The 18,958-nt window shown below is 43.1% G+C and overlaps 2 protein-coding genes across 2 annotated transcripts; one reads left to right on the top strand and one right to left on the bottom strand.

The window, feature by feature from the left end:
- Window positions 1-575: 575 nt before the first annotated feature.
- LOC127336203 (carotenoid 9,10(9',10')-cleavage dioxygenase 1) lies at window positions 576-10,798 on the top strand. Its single transcript, XM_051362999.2, has 13 exons — window positions 576-714; window positions 804-935; window positions 1,405-1,507; window positions 1,595-1,854; window positions 1,946-2,125; window positions 4,673-4,751; window positions 4,838-4,919; window positions 5,626-5,688; window positions 5,771-5,909; window positions 7,875-8,145; window positions 9,614-9,678; window positions 9,774-9,932; window positions 10,487-10,798. Exons 1-13 carry the CDS (start codon window positions 598-600, stop codon window positions 10,595-10,597), a joined length of 1,761 nt encoding a protein of 586 aa, XP_051218959.1. The 5' UTR covers window positions 576-597; the 3' UTR covers window positions 10,598-10,798.
- A 689-nt stretch (window positions 10,799-11,487) lies between these two features.
- Window positions 11,488-14,537, bottom strand: LOC127336204 (iron-sulfur assembly protein IscA-like 2, mitochondrial). The gene is made up of 4 exons (XM_051363001.2): window positions 14,251-14,537; window positions 13,389-13,519; window positions 13,134-13,242; window positions 11,488-11,846 (listed from the first exon to the last, which is right to left on the bottom strand). The coding sequence occupies exons 1-4, from the start codon at window positions 14,404-14,406 to the stop codon at window positions 11,784-11,786; spliced, it is 459 nt and encodes a 152-aa protein (XP_051218961.1). The 5' UTR covers window positions 14,407-14,537; the 3' UTR covers window positions 11,488-11,783.
- Between the last annotated feature and the right edge of the window lie 4,421 nt (window positions 14,538-18,958).

The following is an 18,958-nucleotide window of genomic DNA, read 5'->3' as shown; positions in this document are numbered from 1 at the left end:
TTGGTAATTTATTTATGTATAAATACACGATGCATTACTTGTATAAATACACGATGAGCTCAGATGAGCTCAACAGCTAGCCTTCATGTGCGGCAAGCTGAACAAGGGTTGCAACGGATAACGATGGCAAAAGTCGGCCAGGAGCACGGCGGCAAAAATCTCACAGGCAAGTCGCATGTGTGCCAGGAATAGTCGAATAGAACTGCAACGTGAAGGCGACTCCTCTGCGAGCATAGCTGCAACGTCAAAGAGACCCTCAGCTCAGAAACAAGGTCACAACCAAATATCGTTTTGCCAAAGGGGGGGCTCGGCAGTCGGCACCATCTTTTATGTACTGTTTTGCATTGGTACCAAGTCAACCACGGCGAAGCAAGCGGGGTATCCCTGTTGCTTGCAGAGCATAGATGTGACAGATTCAATGAATAAAACGCAAAGGCTTTTGTGTTTTCTCGAAAAAAATAGATGAGACAGATGCAGCTCTGAAAGATCGTCGACGTTTTCTTCCTCTCACTTTCTGTAATCTGTAGGGATGCGGCGTATATAAAACCAGAAATGGCAGAGGCATAACACGTACGTAGAGAAATCCAAGCTCCAAGCATGGCGACCACCTTTCACTGTTCTCTTCGGCCAAGCATGTGCAGCGGCAGAAGGCGGCCCTCTTCCATCTCCATCAGCCCTACTCGTCTCTCCCATAAGATCATGTCGACTGCAAAGGTAATTCTTTTTCTGCCCCTCAACTCCACTCCAAGACGCCGATAGGTGGGCGATACTGATCAAAACTGCATGCCTTGTGTACGTTTCAGCCATATTTCAAGGAGCTTCAGCAACAGTTTGCTTTAAGAACCGGGGCTGTTAACAGTATCTCCAAGAGGTTACTGGGTGCGTTTGTGGAGTCCACTTTCACACTCAGTCACCAGCCTTTACGTCCCACCGAGGTAAATAACACAAAATAAAAGTGATCACACCACCTAACACCAGTACTATGGTTTTTGGCATGTAAGTTTACAGAGAAGTTGAGCTGTTTAACCGGAAATCCACTTTGGGTCACGAGGACTAGATGCTCGTATCATGAAAAACATATTTTAAAGTGACAAAAGAATTCTCGGGTGTACATCAACATACTCTACGTGCACATATAAAGTTTTATGGTAAATCATATTTTTTTACTTCCTGTGTAAAAAAACAATTTTCAGTGCTACAAAATGACTTTTCATGAGACATTTTTTAATCTTTTTTGCCTACAACACTGCAAATAATTTTTCTTCAAAACAATTTGGACATGTAAAAGACACGTACATGTATAAATGTAATTTTGGACATTTTTTTAATATACTTTTCGTAATGGGAGAACCAAGACAGCACCTCCGTGTTTAACTACCTCATGTTTGGACTTTCTCCATGCAGGGTAATTTTGCTCCAGTCAAAGAGATCGGCGAGATACAGGAGATATTAGATATTGCAGGAGAGATCCCAGCTGATTTTCCAGAGGGTGTTTATATAAGAAACGGTAAACCCTCTATTCTCCCTTCATCTTCATTGAAATATCAAGGTCATGGAGCAGAATCCGACATATTGCACCGGTTGTCCAATGCAGGTTCGAACCCACTCTTTGGAGCCCTCCATTCATCGAAGTCCATCTTTGGCAAGTCCCATGACATTTGGGTCGAAGGAGAAGGCATGCTCCACGGCTTGTACTTCACCAAGAGCAGCCACAACACATGGACAATCTCGTACACCAACCGCTACGTGCAGTCCGATACATATAGGCTTGAGAAAGAACTGAAGAAACCATGCTTTATCCCTTCCACTGACGGTGACCTTCCCGCGGTGCTTATCGCCGCTGCCCTCAATATTGTAATTACTCCATACATTATAAGTTTGCTCACTTCTGTCAATAGGTCTTTTTTCTGCTCTGATAGTTATGGGATGCTTAATATATACACAGCTAATGTACGGAAAGGCTTTCAAGAACATTAGCAACACCAGCGTGTTTGAGCATGCTGGGAGAGTCTTCTCAGCCGCAGAAAATGACAATCCCCACGAGATTGATTTGTATAGTCTTGGCACACTAGGTAGTTGGAATGTTGAGGGCGAATGGAAGATGCCATTCACTGCCCACCCAAAGGTTTGTCTTCTAGCTTACTTCCTGAAAATGAACTGAATATAATACTGTTTGGTTCCTGCACAAGTGTCAAAATCTTGTTAAAATAACAAGTGCATGATGTAATACGCTAAGAGGTATTACACTACTAGGAAAAGGCTTATTGCCGGCGCACCAAAAAGCACTACTGCCGGCGCACCAGCGCCCGCCGGTGCGAACGGGCCGGTAGTAAAGGATTATTGCCGACGCACCATCTTGTTCGCCGGCGGTAACTCGATTTATCACCGGCGCACCAGCCTAGTGCGCCGGCGGTATGTTTTCCAGGATTCAAAAAAAAGCAAATCTAGATCTAGATCTAGATCTAGATCTAGGTCGGTCGTGTTCTAGGTCGTAGATCAAGTTCTAGGTCGTGCCTTGGAGATGTACCGCCACCACCGTGGTCATCTGCTTGCAAAGAGGAAGTGGTTGCCGGTGTGGTTGTCGGTGATCGTCGGGGTGAGAGGAGGTGGCCGGACCAGGGGTGAGAGGAGGTGATTCTTGAGGAGGGGCTCGCCGGCGAGATGCTTGAGGAGGTGCTCGCCGGTGAGTAGCTTGAGGAGGTGCTCCGGTGAGATAGCTTGAGGAGGTGCTGCGGGGGGTATCTTGAGGAGGTGCTCCGGTGAGTAGCTTAAGGAGGTGCTCGCCGGAGGGAGGGATTAGAGGGGTAAGAAGGTAGAAGAGGGGGGAAATGGAGGAGAAGAGAAGGTGGCCGGAGGGAGGAAGAGAGGAGGAGGAGGAGGAGAAGTGAAACAGAAGATGGGGGAAATGGAAGAGAGAGAAGGTGCACCGGGCTGGTTTGGCATATATAGCCTAGGTTACTGCCGGCGCACCAAGTAGGGTGGTGCGCCGGGGGTAATTTTTTTCTTTTTTCACCCAAATCTTAAATCTGAAAAAAGTCCTGTTTCTGTTTTCCATTTGACGAATCCATTTTTTCTCCAAACGGCTGGCCGTTGAATTCGAATAGGAAATTTCGCGTAGATCGATTTTGATATAAAAAAGTTTTTCATCGGAGGTCGTATGCAACCAGAAAACCCGTTTTACCGAAGGATGGCGCCATTTTGCATAATATATCGAAATTCATTTTTTTAAATTTTCATGAAAGCTAGATTACATAATACATGGGCAGTTCAAAGGATTTTATTTTTTGAATTTTCTATCATTTTCTTTTATTTTTTCGAAAACTGAAAAGGCGATTCCGGGGGGGGGCGGAGAGAAAAATGTAGACACCTTACCCCCGGCGCACCTCTATGGTTGTGCGCTGGTGGTAAATTTCTACCACCGGCGCACCACCATAGAGGTGCGCCGGGGGTAAGGTGCCCATATTTTCTGTTTCCGGCTAGAACTCTTCGAATTTTATTCCCGGTGCACTAAATTTTCTTGTGCGCCGGCAGTATAGGTTCTTCGCTGGCGCGGCCTAACATGGCTCGCCGGCGGTATTTTGCCACCGGCGCGCGTCAATGATGGTGCGCCGGCACCCTTCCGTGCAGCTATAGCCCTTTTCCTAGTAGTGTTACTAAGTAGTAGGATCAAAATTTGGTAATGGTGAGATAAAAAATTGTTAAGCAAAGCACAAAATGGTTTACATGGAAGAAAATACAGGTCAGTCATAAAGGAAAAAACTGTTGTTCCAGCATAACACGTATGGTACAATTTGCAGCAAAGTTTCTACTCACTCCGTTCACCAACATAAAACCTTTTTTTGTAGATTCACTCATTTTGGTCCGTATCTAATCCACTTTGAAATGTTCAAACGGTCTTACATTAGTGAACAGAGGGAGCAAGACACTTTGGGATCGAATTTGAAACTTCAGAAGTTGCCTGAACAAAACTATCTTTCATGTATCCGAACTGTCTCAACAGAACATGGCAAAATGTACAACCATCTTACAGAAGAAAAAAAGGAAATCCCCAACAAAAATAAAAGATGAAAAGAGGAACTAGCATAAGTCAAAACATAGTGTTTCACTATAAACAGAAGAAGGAATACAGAAGCAAACATAGATCACATTTAATGAGCCATAGCACCAACAATGCTATTACCGAGTGGAATGGAAATGAGAAGCAACTCAAGTGAACGTTGCTCACATGCTTGCAATAATATAGGAGGGAATGAAATATAGACAACTGATCCCCCACCTTGAATTTGTGGAGCTTTTGCCCATGTTACAAGATCTGTTGAACAAATGCCTGTTACGAACTTACGACATACATGTCCCTGACAAGTGTTGTGCAAATAACTGTTGCAACAAAAAAAAAGATTGAAAAAGTCATCCACAGTACTACACGTACGTCTTGTCATTTACAGACTGAGAAGCTAGATTTCAATGTACAAATAACATACAAGTGGATGCAGCAAAGACTGAGACAAGTCCAAGAATCATTCATGTTAAACTTCCAAATTTTCCATGAGGTCCTTGACTCCTCATTGAACCCAGAGTGCTTTTTCTGTAGGAATTTGGGAATAAATGTTTTCAGTATATGCTTGTCTTTTCCCGTGTTTTATTAAGCTATGCAAGCTGACTATATGAACAGGTCATCCCTGGAACAGGAGAGTTGGTCATCTTCGGGTTCAACTTGGACAGACCTTTCCTAACAGTTGGAATTGTCTCAGGTTTTACTATTTAAGAGATTCATTTTCCTGTTATGTCTGATTAAAGAAACTCAGCTCAAGACTTGATCCTATACTGTCATCTCCAGCCGATGGGAAGAAACTAAAGCGGAAGGTTGATATCGAGCTAGATAGATGCACATATTGTCATGAACTAGGAGTTACTGCGACGTAAGTTTTTCCATAACACAAGCTGCACTACTGTGACGACTAATATAATTTTTTTGCCAGACAGAAAATTGTATCATGTTTAATATTTTATCGATCTTTTTCATTCAATACTAAACAAAATGCAGAAAGTAATGTACTAAAGTAGTATAGCGTGAACCTCAGTGGACACAATAGCCACATGAAAACATTCCATTCAAGTTAGTTGCCAGGGCAAACTAACCTAATAGTAATATCAATTCTATTACTCCCTCCAGCCCAACTTAATTGGCAAGTACAAGTGTACTCCTGATTTGCTCCAATTAATTTGGGCCAAAGGGTGGGTCTTTGGGTGGACTCCCACACTCCTAGAGTTAAATGGTCACTCCTGTCATTCTTGTGTATACAAACCTTGATTTTATTAATGAAAATATGTGCACGTTTATGTGTGTTCTCCGGAAAAAATCTTGAATATATTATAATGAATGGTCAATGTGTACACACTAACAAGTAGTATATAAATTCTTCATTTAAATTTGTATACATAGAACACATTTATTTTTATTGAATGATTATCTAAAATTATATATTTAAATTAAGGCAAAAAAATGTGCATGCATCAAGACAGTTAAGTATTTAACAAAGCAAGATGCAGTTTCTAGAAGAACGGCATGCTAGCAATCCAGTGATGCAAAGAAACGAAATTGATGGAATCAAATATCAAGTGTAGGTACAACATTATCTTAGATACTCCACTTACACTCAGCAAAGGAAGGATGCTGAGAGGTGCTCCGTAAGTACTAACAACAATCTTTGTCTCCATTTCAGAATTCTAATGAAGTGTCCAATTTAACCATTATATGCCCCTCATGCAGGCTGATTGAATTTGAAAAGGACAGCTACGCGAGAATAGGGGTCATGCCCCATTATGGCGATGCAAGCTCGATAATATGGTTTTACGTACAGCCATTCTGCACGATACATCTTGTCAACTGCTTTGAGGAAGATGATGAGGTATAAATCTAAACAATGCCAATACACTTTATGTTGGCGTATTGAAGTATACACTGGTCTGCTGTAGTATAGAATGGCAGCAGTCCACCAATTTCTCACCCAAAAGGAAACCAGTTTTGATCAACAAGTACAAATTGCTAAAAATTGTTCAATGGTCAAGAAGTTAAGGCCTCTTTGATCCCAGAATTCCCAAAATGCGGGAACAGGATAATGTAGGGATTGGATGTCATGACACATTCTTTTCCTACAGGAACTGAAAATATATGAATACGGAACAGAAGTTGTGCACCACAAGAAAAACAAAGGAATTTTCATGAGGGATAACATAGTTAGCATAGGCACAAAGGATGATTTTCTAGAGGTTGGACTCAATGGAATCTTCCTTTGGAAAGTGGAATCAAGTGTACAGTGACCGTAGGAAAAAAAAACCCAAAGGATTCTAGTCCTATGAATCCAACAAGCTCTAAGGATTGGAATCCTACAAAATTCATTTAAATGAATGAGGCTTACATGTTCCTCAAATCCCTTAATGATGAATGGGCTGCCACTGTTAGCATCACACCCCGAACCCACAAGGGGATGGCAACATCAGATTGGTAGAGCTTTGGGATCTTGGAGCCACACTGTGACTAGGGGAGCTCTTGGAACTAAAAAAGGTAGCCAGCAGGGCGTGTTGCCAGTACAGTATCAGATGAATCACCTTCTTTAAATAGGACGACCTAAACTGAATCCCCAAGTTGGATCCAGTACTATTCTGTATTCTCGTACAGCTCTTTTCTAAGACAAGTGTAAAACGAGAATACAACTTGGAAGGTGTATTATCATATAGAAGATGCCAAGAGGCATGTACAACCCCGTGAGGGCGACCACTTCGCTGTCAACATGAGGTGACAGCTCACAACTCACTCAGGTCCTAATTTCCTACCTGCAACCAAAGGGGCAACGGCTCCGGAAAGCCAAAAAAACATCACTACGGAACAACCTAGCTAACCGCCATCTCTCGGCCTCCTCCTTGATCTTCAACCTCATTGTTCCGGCTGCCGGTGTAGCTTCGCTGAAGACCACATCGTTCCAGTGGCACCAGATGCACCAGAAGACTAGGACGATGGCCATCCACAGGTCACGGCGTAGGTTAGTGGGATATGTCTTGGTCGTCTACCACTACATGAACTTTGAGTCGGGCAGAGGCATCCACTAAAGCTTGGCCCATCGACGGAGGGCCCAAGACAACACCTCACACGCTACCACACAACCTAGAAACAGGTGTTGGATAGTTTCCGGCCCCTGATCGCAAAGCGGGCAAGCCAGCGAAGCAGCCACGACGCTGAAGTCTGTCAGCTTTCCAACACCTATCTCGACGCTAGCCAACGGAGAACTTGCAGCTGTAAGGCGCCCGCGACCTCCAAACTTGGTCGCTCCTGGTGCCATCGGCGTCCCCAGGAAGAATGCCCCGTAAGCTGATTTGGCCGAGTAGACCCTGTCTCTCGGCCATCTCCAAACCATCACATCTTCCTGCCTCAGGGTGAGCTGCACATTGGCGAGCACATCTCCAAAGAATTCATCCAGGGCCACCTCTCCCATGTCCGGGCCACAATCCAGCAACCACGCCATGGTGAGGCCTTCCTTGACTGTCCGAGACTTCTTCCGGTGTGCCGTCACCTTGGCCACCAGGTTAGGTGCAAGGTCGATCACCTAGACTCCATTGAGCCAGCGGTCCAACCAAAACCCTCCTGCATGCCCAATAAAGAAAGAGGGAGGCTTGCCTCTAAACCCAATGCCCTCCTGCATGCCGGCCAGAAACCAAAATACCCTTGCCCACCAATCAGACGCATCTATCCCCTTTGGAATTTGTCATGTGACAGGCTGCAGCACATCTATAAGCAACAGCCTACGTGTATCTAACTGTTCACCAGCTCCTCTTCCATAATCCATATTATAATTTTCTCTCATTTAATGATTTATTAGGTCATTGTACGGGGATTTCATGTGCCACCTTCTATCATTATGGGCCCAAGGCTCATCGATATGACGAAAGAAACAACCAAGGAATATTCTCGCTTGTATGAGTGGAGATTGAACTTGAAAACAAGGAAAGTTACAGGCAAATACTTAACTGGCATGGAGGTTGCTCTAGAATTCCCTGTTATTAACAACAAGTATGTTGGATTGTGCCACAAGTATGCATATGCACAAGTGGCAGATTCTCCAGCAAGCTTTGCGGGTGGTCCTGGAATAGGTATTGCTAAACATACATTGTTACATTCTTTAGTACATGCAACTTCCATTAAAACAACAGAAATCGTCTATAAAGTAACAGTTATTATCCATACCTTGGCCGCTTGTCCCAGCTGCTTGTACAGATACTTGACAGAGTCATAAAAGTTTAGAGAGTCATGTGAGCCCAATAGGTACGGAAAAATAAGGAATTTTATTGCTTGACTACCCAAGATAAAGATATCACATTGATGAGCCACGGATTTTGAAAGTAATTTTTCATGATGTTTCTACCAAACCCCTTCCATTACTAAACAAGGTCTCATTTACGAGAAACAGGTGAGCAACCTATTAAAATATACTCCCTCTCTTCCATTCTGTAGTGCCTATAGTTTTTTGGCACGGAAATTAGCGCAAGAGTATTTTTTACACAAGACCCCCTAACTGAATGATTTGAGATCAACGCAAAATTTGGGAAATCCGTATCTTCCTAACTTACCATAACAAATCCCACAAATCTCTCTTGTTGATTCTCCATATATGTGCAGCCAAGTTCAATTGAGGAAAGTAAAACATTGCTGCCTAATTTTAAGGAATCGTTGGGCCATGCATTAGGAATCTCAATTAATTGTTTCCAATTTTATATGGATTTTTTCTCACGCATGTTGTGTGGGAGCTGAACGGGGGAGGGGGTAATTGGAAAAAAGCCAAGCTACAACCTTATATTCTGAAACAAATGCCAAAAATCTATAGGCACTATAGAAAGGAATGGAGGAAGTATTAATGTAGAAAATAAATAATATTTCTTTTCCACAATGCAACTAAATAGAACAGCCACAATAGTTGAAGAAGGTACTCTACCTTTGAGTCCAATAACCCCTGCAAGTTTTTGGCCACATAAGACTTTTCCGAAGTATCACCACATATAGATGAGGTGCATCTCTAGTAAAAACAAAGTGTTCTTAGAAAGCATGCAAAAGTAGCATTTTAACTTCCCCACCCAGTACCTTTATGAATCATCACACTGGGCATACAAAAATGATAATGAGTATTTGGAGCATTGCCGAGGCCACAGAATCGAATTCCTGATTTCACGTGCCACCTTATGTGCATTATAAAGGCCCAGATCAACTGGCTAGGTTCAATTCATGCCGTATCAACAAGCATGATATTTATTGACCACTTATTCTTGTGTTCATCCCGAAATCAAGTCAACTTATATTGCAAATGTTTAACAATAGAACTGCTGATCGAAGTAATGTTTGGCGTATACGTACAACACATCTGCAACTGGTGTATATGATTCAACTTGATAATACATGGAATTTGTTTTGTTCTTGAATAAAGACTTCATGGTCATATACATAGTTCTGCCAAATAACATATCATGTGAATGGCTATAGATTTAAATACAGCAGATGTCATCTCTCAGTATCTCATCACACACAAACTTAATACAATATAGTTTAATACTATTGTCAATCTTGCAGTACGACCAAAATTCGGAGGTTTCGCAAAAATTCTCCTTGATGAAAAAGAGGATGTAACCACCAAGGTATTATCATCTTTAAACAAGTTTTTCACTTTGGTCCATCAGTTGAAATTACTGTCATCAAATGAAATTAATTTCCTATCTGGAAAATCTTATAGGACACAGGCAGAGAGGGTCTAATAAAGGTCGAGTATCATCACCTAGACAGAAACCAGTTCTGCACAGGAGCAACTTTTGTGCCAAAGGTCAGTGGTGCAAACGAAGATGATGGCTGGATCGTTTCGTTTGTGCATGATGAGGGGACACATAAATCAGAAGTATGTTTTCAACCGATCCATCCATCTTTTACTATATCTCCTATAATGGTTCTGTTACTAATTGACATTGTTGTTTTATAAAAACCAGCACATTCCAACGCTTTCTAATTATTGGCATCCGGTCATTTAGCTACCAGCATAGAGCCTCAGAGCTGTTTCCATGAATGTACCATCTATTTACTCTACACAGTTGCTTAACATCTTATAACATACTCCCTCCTTCCGGAAATGCAAGTCCTATTTATTTTGTCCTAAGTCAAAAAAATTGAAGACCAAGTTTACAGAAATAACTATCGATATCCATATCAATTAAATACACTCAGAAAGATATTTCATGATATTGATTTGTTATGGTGGATGTTGATAAGTTTGGCCTAAGACAAAACAAATACTGATAGGACTGAAGTTTTGGGAAAGAGCGAATACACGTTATCACCAAGAGCCCAAGACTGTCAAAAAAAAAAATCAAATGAATGAAATACGGAAGGTGTTAGTTTGATACCTTCAGTATCATCGTAATAAACATTTACAAGATTCATCTTCTCATGTTGTAGGTGCATCTCATCGACACTCGAAGATTTGGATGTGGGCCTATTGCCAAGATAACATTGCCGCAAAGAGTACCCTATGGTTTTCATGGAGCATTTGTCCCAAAAAGCACATGACAAAGGAGAATTTTTCACAACAAGGCTATAAGACCTGCATTTACCACTAGATGTAGTAGTACATACTCATTTTATCATTCATAAGTCTTAAAGCTTGTTGAGACTGTGACCCTATAGCAAATATGTAACTTCGGTCCTATGATTTTCATAGAGCACTTGTCTCATGAAGTACATAGCAAAGGATAGATTCTTCCTACAAGCCCTCCATTCACCACAAAAAAGGAGCTACTTCCTATGCTTAAAGTTTACTGGAGATGCACATGGTTGTGTTATTAACAGCTTTGTCAATTAAAATTTAATTATTCACTAAATCGTATATCCCCATAGAGAGGTTACAAGACAGCAATGTCTTTACTTATTTACTACGATAAATTTTCTGTGAGATGCCAGAAGATCAACAATTATTCAAAGATTGTGTCTCAAATGAACCACACACAGATGGTCTTGAAAGATGCCAATCTGAAGGTGTAACACTCTGCTGTTTCATTCTCAATAGAAATGGAACAGGAGTGTGGCCATGTTGATCTGAAAGATCTGAAGGTGTAACTTTCCATTTGTAAAATATATGCAATGTACTCCTCTATATCCACATCAACATGACTACTAGCATACATTATGCAATACAATGCTAATGTGCAGTATAGTCCAAACATGTGAAGTTGTTGAAGATGAATGTGTAGCACAATCAATTTCCTACCAAAGGATTCAAATAGCCAAAATATCGTGACGACTCATCAGGACTTAAAATGTTAACACTCAAGTGTCTGAGTTCCCAGAAAACATTGAACTGAAAAGAACATTGGATAAACAATGGCATGGTAGATATTAAAATTTTCAATGAAAGAAGGGACATTGTTATTACATGCAGAGAAAGTTCGAATAATTCGGAATTTCAGATAATACACACAATCTCTCAAATATATCTGTCGTATCAATATTACAAGATACAGTAGCATATGATATAAGTACCAAAGGCCAAATTATTCAATGTACATAACTTGTCATCACATGGTAGACGCAAATACATATAAATCAGAATTTGGTGATAATATTTCTATGCCAAAACTCATACAGGAGTATTTTTGAAACTGCCAATAATACCAATTGTACAAGTGTATCAATGAGGTATAGTTCACCACAAAATGCTATGATAGTTACCTATCTCTTCAAGCTAATAAAATTGAAACTATTTGACCATGAAAGAACTCTTGCAGCTGCAACCCCCAACTGCACTTGGATTTGTTGAAACCTGCATATTATGAAGGCATATATAAATTTTAACAAACTACAAGATATTCAGAACTGAAAGCACCAGTGTCTAGCTTGAGAAAAAACAATCAAGTTGGGACAGAAATAGGCATGCAACCATTGTTTTTAGTGCGAGGAAAGAATCAGAATCAGAAATACAATTAACAACTTCAAGTTCTCTTTACTTGAAACAAAAAATCAAACCAATGCAATTCTCTCAATCCATCTTAATGTGGCAGGTAAGTTCAACCAGGCATTATTTTTATTATTTATTTTATTTAAAAGATATATGCCTCATGAGCCTAGAAATAATGTCACTGAGCTTATAGTTGATGATAGTTAAATGAGACAGTAGGAGAATTTTAGCTCAAAGAATTTTATAAAGGAATTAATTAATGTTCAGCATAAAATATCATATGGCTACCCCATCTCTACTGTTCTGTTGTCATGGTTGATGATGAAGCTGGGCCAAAATATACATATCGAAGTGCTTACTACTACTTTACGAACATAAAGCGATACTACAAAACATTACATGCATGCAGACGCATTGGGAAGTGCATGGATCAAGGAGATCTTTTGTTTGGTTCAGTTTCAAGTGTCATTGCAACTAGCAAGCTACCTAATAGACTAATAGAGTCACATCTGAATCAAATTATGAGCCAAGGTGATTACAGTGAAGGAACTTGGGATCGGTTCAGGTGAGCATTGCGTACCAAGAGTCCAGTTTGTTCAGTTTCTATTTAAACTGTTTTCAGTTTGTACCAGTTGCATGCCAGAAATATGAGGCATGCGGTCTATTAATAAGGGAATGAGTCCTAGCCAAGTTAATTACGTGTACATGTTCTGTTCTTTTCTCCTTGTGTTTGAGTTGGCTGTAAATATCTCAGGTCGTGTGCCATTGTAAGGGAGACAATGTGACTTGTGACTAAACCCACAAAACAACCATGTCAGGTTTTGATCTGAGTGTTGAGATTTGTTGAGCAACCTTGGTGAGAAGAAAGTCTGCACCCTTTGTTTCTTGCATAATTGTGCGAGGGTCAAAAAAAATCTCCCTGTGCTTTTCCGCTAACTATCTTCTATCTATTTTTCTCCAATTAAGTGCGTCCATCGAATACTCATATTTTATATTTCATTCTGCTGCTAATTGCTTGCTACGTGCGGTGAATGATCAAGGCCAGCACTAATCATCTCAGTGCAAACTGGTTGTATCAACATATGAGCTACCCCAGTTGCCTGGTAAAAACATTCCAATTCAAGAAACAAAGAGCTAACTTTGAAAACTAACCACAAAAGCTGAGCGTATAAGTTCCTCCTCATAATCCACAGTGGCACCTTTCACGAAGTCATATGAGATATCATCCACAACCAATTTAACACCATCTTTTTCAAAGACCCTGCAAGTATAGTGAGACCAGAAAGAATAATAAAAAATATATAGAGTATGAAGCCGCCCGCTACACCAATCGCTGGTCAGATAAACAGTTCATTCGCAATTGTGTAAATATTTGAAAAATTAAACCAACCAGAATAATTGGCTTACCGGTCTTCTGAATTTTTCTTGTTATCCAGAGAAAAAGAATATTGAAATCCAGAACATCCGCCAGCTTCAACGCTTACTCGCAGCATCTTCCCTTCAGCAGATGGTTCTTTAGCATGCAACTCTTTCAGTCTCTGCAATGTAAGAAATTGGCCAATGCATAACAAAAATGAGAAAAAGGTCATTTCAAGGTAATTCTATCCTGATATTTATTCTGGTCCCTTTTGCAATATCCTAATGTTAAAAATCTGAAACTAAGATTTATGAGGTAGAACTGACAGCATGTTATTTCTACTCCGGCTTGGTAAAAACTAGAGAGGGTAAATTCATTTGGAGATGATTGAAATACAGAAGGATAGTCCCTAAACTTTTTTTTAAAAAAAGTGTTTGTTATCTTAAGCAAAATGCAGTATGAACCAGATGCGACAGGATTAAAATTTGAATCCGAAGCAATACAATAGTACTTGCATGAAAAATGAAATATTCATCATAAGAAATACAGAATATCAGATGAGAGTTCGAGACAATCTAATTTATTGGTTTGAACATTTGTTTCTACCATCGAGTTGTGTGGTCAATTATAATAAGTAAATGTAAGAATCACCCTGATGCCGCCTCTATAATCACTAGACAGATCACCAGAAAGATCCCCCTCCCAGGGCAGAAGTATACTTATAAGGTATTACTAACATGGAAATCAGTAAGACAGACAGACATGCAGAACCGTGGCTAACAAACCTAAAATTAATCTCAGTTAACTGGAAAACCTCCAGATTCCCGAAACTGCAGAAATCTCCTTTCGGGGCCATCCCGCACAGAATACTGGAGCAAGTACAGAGAATAACCGAAGGTTCGGAATACCTACTCGGACGCAGCCCTCCGTCATGCGCACGGCCTCCGGTTCCGCAGGCGACGGCGACGCCCGCTCGGCGGTGGAGGAGGTGAGGAGGCGCTGGTTCGCGCGGACGCGGCCGTAGACCATGGCCGCGAGGCGGCGGAGCGGGGGGCGAGCCGAAGCCATCGCCGGTGACTAATCGGCGGCTGCGCTCTACGGCCGAGGCGGAAGGAGGGGCCTGGGCGCGTTTGGGTCGGCCTTCTATTTTTTTTTGTGACCTGGGGTCGGCCTTCTCGATAGATCGACGACGCGTCAAAAATGAATGAATCTCACACACAGTCGATCGTCTAACGTGACACGCGGTCGTTTTGCACAAGGTGGACAACCCGACGGCACTGTCCACGAATGCGCTCATTGCGTTCGTTTATGCGTCTGTACATTTACTTCTAATAAAATATTTGATAAACTCGATATTCTTTCATAAAATATTTGCGTTCGTTCCAGCCCTCACGCCATGCTCAACAAGTGATTGTTGGCGGTCATTATTTGCCTGTGTGTTGTTTGAACTAAGTTATATTGTCACTGTCATGAACAAAGTTCTACTTTTAGGTGTCATCTGAATTAAGTTTGTGTTGGTTGTTAAATGGAAGTTGGTAAATGTTGCCATGACGAAAGCTTTTTTTTTTTTGAGAAACACAGTACAAACACAGGCGCTCACATACACGCGCATACACTCACCCCTATGAACGCACACACGCACACCCTACCCCTATGAGCACCTCCGGAAGACCGAGCCGGCGGATTGGATCTTGAAATTGACGAAATCACCACAGACGCCTCGCTGTCGACGGGAACGTCGCCTCCCACTGAAAGAATATTCCGCCGTTATGAGACACACAGATGTTAAACCTGGGGTTTGAACTCTGGTGGGCTGGGGGTACAACTACACCTGGGCATTTCTCGGGCCGGGCCGGGTTTCGGGCCAAGCCCGAAAAAGCCCGAACCTAAATTCCCAGGCCCGAACCCGGCCCGGCCCGACCTTCGGGCTTATAAATCGGGCCCGAACCCGGCCCGGCCCGACAAAGCCCGGCCCGAACTAGGCTTAGGTCGCGTTTCCTGCAAGCCCAAGCCCGGCCCGGCCCGACGTTCAGGCTCAGAAATCAGGCCCGAACCCGGCCCGACATGCAAGCCCGACCCGGCCCGGCCCGGGATTTTCGGGCCGGGCCGTCCGGGCCGGGCTGCCCATGCCCAGCTGTAGGTACAACCACCCTCCTAACCACCCAACCTCAGGTTGGTTCTCATGACGAAAGCTATTGGCCAATAGCCATTATGTTTAAGGGCCCACTACTCAGTATGTCGGGAAAGCAAGCACGGAAAATGCACTTCTGATCTCAAGCGCGGGAAAAAAATTGCGTATATTCGATAATCTATGCATGTGAAGTTTCACGGAAAACCGACATTATCTATCCTGTGTAAAAAAGACAAGGAACTATCTCGTGGAGAACTTATTTTTAGCACCAATTTTTTTCTTTTTAAACATGACACAAAAAAATATAAGTTTTTTGTGAAACGACTTTGCGAAAACTGCCAAGTTTCACGGAAAACCGACATTTTTTGTCTTGTGTAAAAAGGTTTCTTGTCTTTTTTAGACATGACACAAAAAACATCAGTTTTTGTGAAAGAACTTTGCAAACATATAAAACATCAGGATGTACGTGTGATTTTTTTTCAGAATGTTTTTATACTTTATAATACATTCAAAATTTATTTCAATGACCAGGAGCAAATACCTCCCAGATGCAAAAACATCATGTCGATATAAACCTATGTATGAATGATAACCTGAAAACCCCTCATAATGTACTAATAACAACATCAATCTCGACCTAAACTATGGGTTGGATATGGCGGGTTGTGAAGCCGAGTGCAACCATGCATTTTCTACTTCCGTTGCCCCGTACATGCGCTCGGAGCAAAAGTTTTTTCTCGGCCGATATTTCCAAAAGCTCATCGGTAACTGATTTTCTTGGTACTTACGGGTATGAGAAAATACCGACCGATATTTACAAAAATTATGATAATTTATCCAAATTTGACAAATTTTGATAAAGTCTAGATAAATGTTTTTTTAAGAAAAAAGTCTTGGCGAGTATGTAGATCGGTATTTTCGGTAAGTCACCGAGTAGCACAAGCACTACCGGCAAGAGTTGTCGTGTCGAACTACCTAGTCACTTTTCTCCATACGTCTCAACACGTTGCACCAGAACTTGTCGATGAATGAGCATCAGTCTGGCCTCTAGCGTGCCGATTATTCACAGGTTGGAAGAAGACAAAGACTGTGTTTATGGATTCTGAGATTCTGCAATTTAGGATTTGTTTTTTCCCATACGTAGCAGCACCGAGAGGCAGAGCCGTCCATCCATGGCTTCGAACGCCTGACACTGGAAAAGACGTGGTACTACTGGTAAGCAGAGAAATACAGAGCTTATAGCCGATTTTTTCAGGAAACCTTATCACTGTCATATATGATCCGGCTAGCTAGCCAAGCCTTTGCGGAGGAGTATTGGATTCCTTGCTGTCATCCGTCTTATCCAATTGACCCTTTTCCGGTGGTTCCGTCTCGTCTAGGAAAGAAATCATTAGAGCATCTTGTTCGTCCTGGCCTGATTTAGTGATCCGTGTGATGACGATGATCCTTCTTATCCATCTGAAGAAGCAATGCAGTTGAGAATTGAGAGACCAATAATTGAGAGTAGTAGTGGCTTGCCCATGCCATCGAATTAGGCTTCCTCGCCCGTACGACAACAGTCACCGGAGCTAGACGCACGACGCCTAGGCCTGGATCGGCATGGCGCAGCACAGGAGGGTGCCGCCAGTGAAGTAATTACGGAGCGATGAGGCAGACGGAAATCACGCTGACTTCAATAGACAAGGACGCATGCATCACAGTAGCAGTACGAAAAAGGAAGCGCAAAGGAGGGATGCCTTTTGACTTTGGTGCAGCGACGCGAGAGCTCTGTGCTGTTGTTTTTGCCTGGTGATGATTATACACAGGCAGTAATATTGATCGATCCCCGCACAGCCAAATAACAACCGCAGAAACGCGTTTAGGGTTCGCGAAATCAAACAGTACCGGATAAAAAAAAGGTTGCTTATTTTTTTCTCATTTTCATTGCAAGCATAGCCAAGGAAATCCAAAACTAGATTCCAAGAAGCTAACCCTAAACGGCAGCCTAGGCTTTGTGGCACTCATCGGCGGAGCCTAGAAGATGTGACTGTCGTCGTCGTAGGGGGGACGTGGTGGTCACACGAGACCGTGCTGGATGGAGAGGCTCTCGGTGACCTCCTACTTTAGGTTGAGGCCCTCCTTCGTCTCCTCAACATGACACCGCGTCCGCAGGATTCGCCCTCGCCACCTCCTTTGCGTTGACGAAGGTCTGCAAGGCGTCTTGGTTGGCCTTGACCGCCGGGAACAACTTTTTGTTGAGAAGATCCAAACAGGTTGGCACCATGCCCAGGGGCAGAGCTAGAAAAAAATTGAGCTGGACTAGTTCCACAAATGGAGAAAAATAGAAAAAAATCACGTTGAGCTTGATTTTTGTGTGAATTTTCCATCCGTGGTGCACTTATATTGAGCTAACCTGGTGCACACTGCCATTTTTGCACCCAACTAATTGAAAAATTCCTTCATCCCTGGTGCACATGCACCATTGAACGACTATGTAGCTCCGCCCGTGACCATGCCCTCGAATTGTTGTGGGAGAGAGCGCCTCGGGCACATGCCAGTCATGAGCGCCATGGCTTCATAGATGACATGGGATGGAGCTCCTCGCCTCTGCATCGTTGGCCGCGCGCAGGCCGTTGTGCCCACGCGCCATGGCTCCATAAGTGACGCGGTTGGCGGCGCTGTAGCTCCCCGACTCTACATCGTTGGCCCCGCGCGGGCGTCGTGGCCGCACACCATGACTGAACAGGCAGCACAGGCAGCGACACTGGAGCTCCCCGCCTCTGCGTCATTGGCCCCGCGCGGGGCATCATGGCACGCGCCCAAACCTTGCCATGGGCAGCCCGGCCCGACCCGAAATTTCCGGGCTTGGGCCAGCACGAGCATGCTTGTGGGGCGGGCCTGGGCCGAAATTTTAGGCCCGATGACTATGATGGGTCGGGCCTGGGCTTGAGAAATGCATGAAATAGGGAAGAGGCCCGGCCCGAGGCCCGACGGGCTTTTGCAGTGATGGCCCGGGCTTGGGCCTAAAAGTTAGGCCTGATGGCCGGGCAAGGCCGAGCCTGGGCCTGGGTTTTCTGCGTCGGGCTTTGTTAGGCCCAGCCCGAGGCCCGGCCCGGCCCGAAGAATGCACAGGTATACACGCGCCTACGCGGGTGATTTCGTCGTTGCCGGGGAACCCGTACGTCCCGACCCGAGGACGTTGCAAGAGCAGCTTCAGCTTCACCAGTTACAAATAATTATTTGCCCTCGGAACTTAGGCAGCAAATTGCAGACTACAAAAAGACCTCAGAACAACTTCTCCGAAATCTATCACATCAAAAGAAGTCTAAACGGAGTAGCCCATGATTGTGCAAAACATGCACTTGAACGACCACGGTCGTTGCCTACCTTTTCTTGTCTAAATTCAGCTCACAGATGTGTAGGCATTTGCCCCATTGCTCTTTCTCTTGAGTGAGCTTGGAGTCGCATGCAGATGCAATTGTTTTTTGAGATGGCACGTGCAGTTTGTGG

Source organism: Lolium perenne, chromosome 2 (assembly GCF_019359855.2).
Source record: "Lolium perenne isolate Kyuss_39 chromosome 2, Kyuss_2.0, whole genome shotgun sequence".
In the NCBI taxonomy this organism is placed as follows: domain Eukaryota; kingdom Viridiplantae; phylum Streptophyta; class Magnoliopsida; order Poales; family Poaceae; genus Lolium; species Lolium perenne.
The sequence above is the reverse complement of the archived record's forward strand: the minus strand, read 5'-3'. Positions and strand labels throughout refer to the sequence as shown.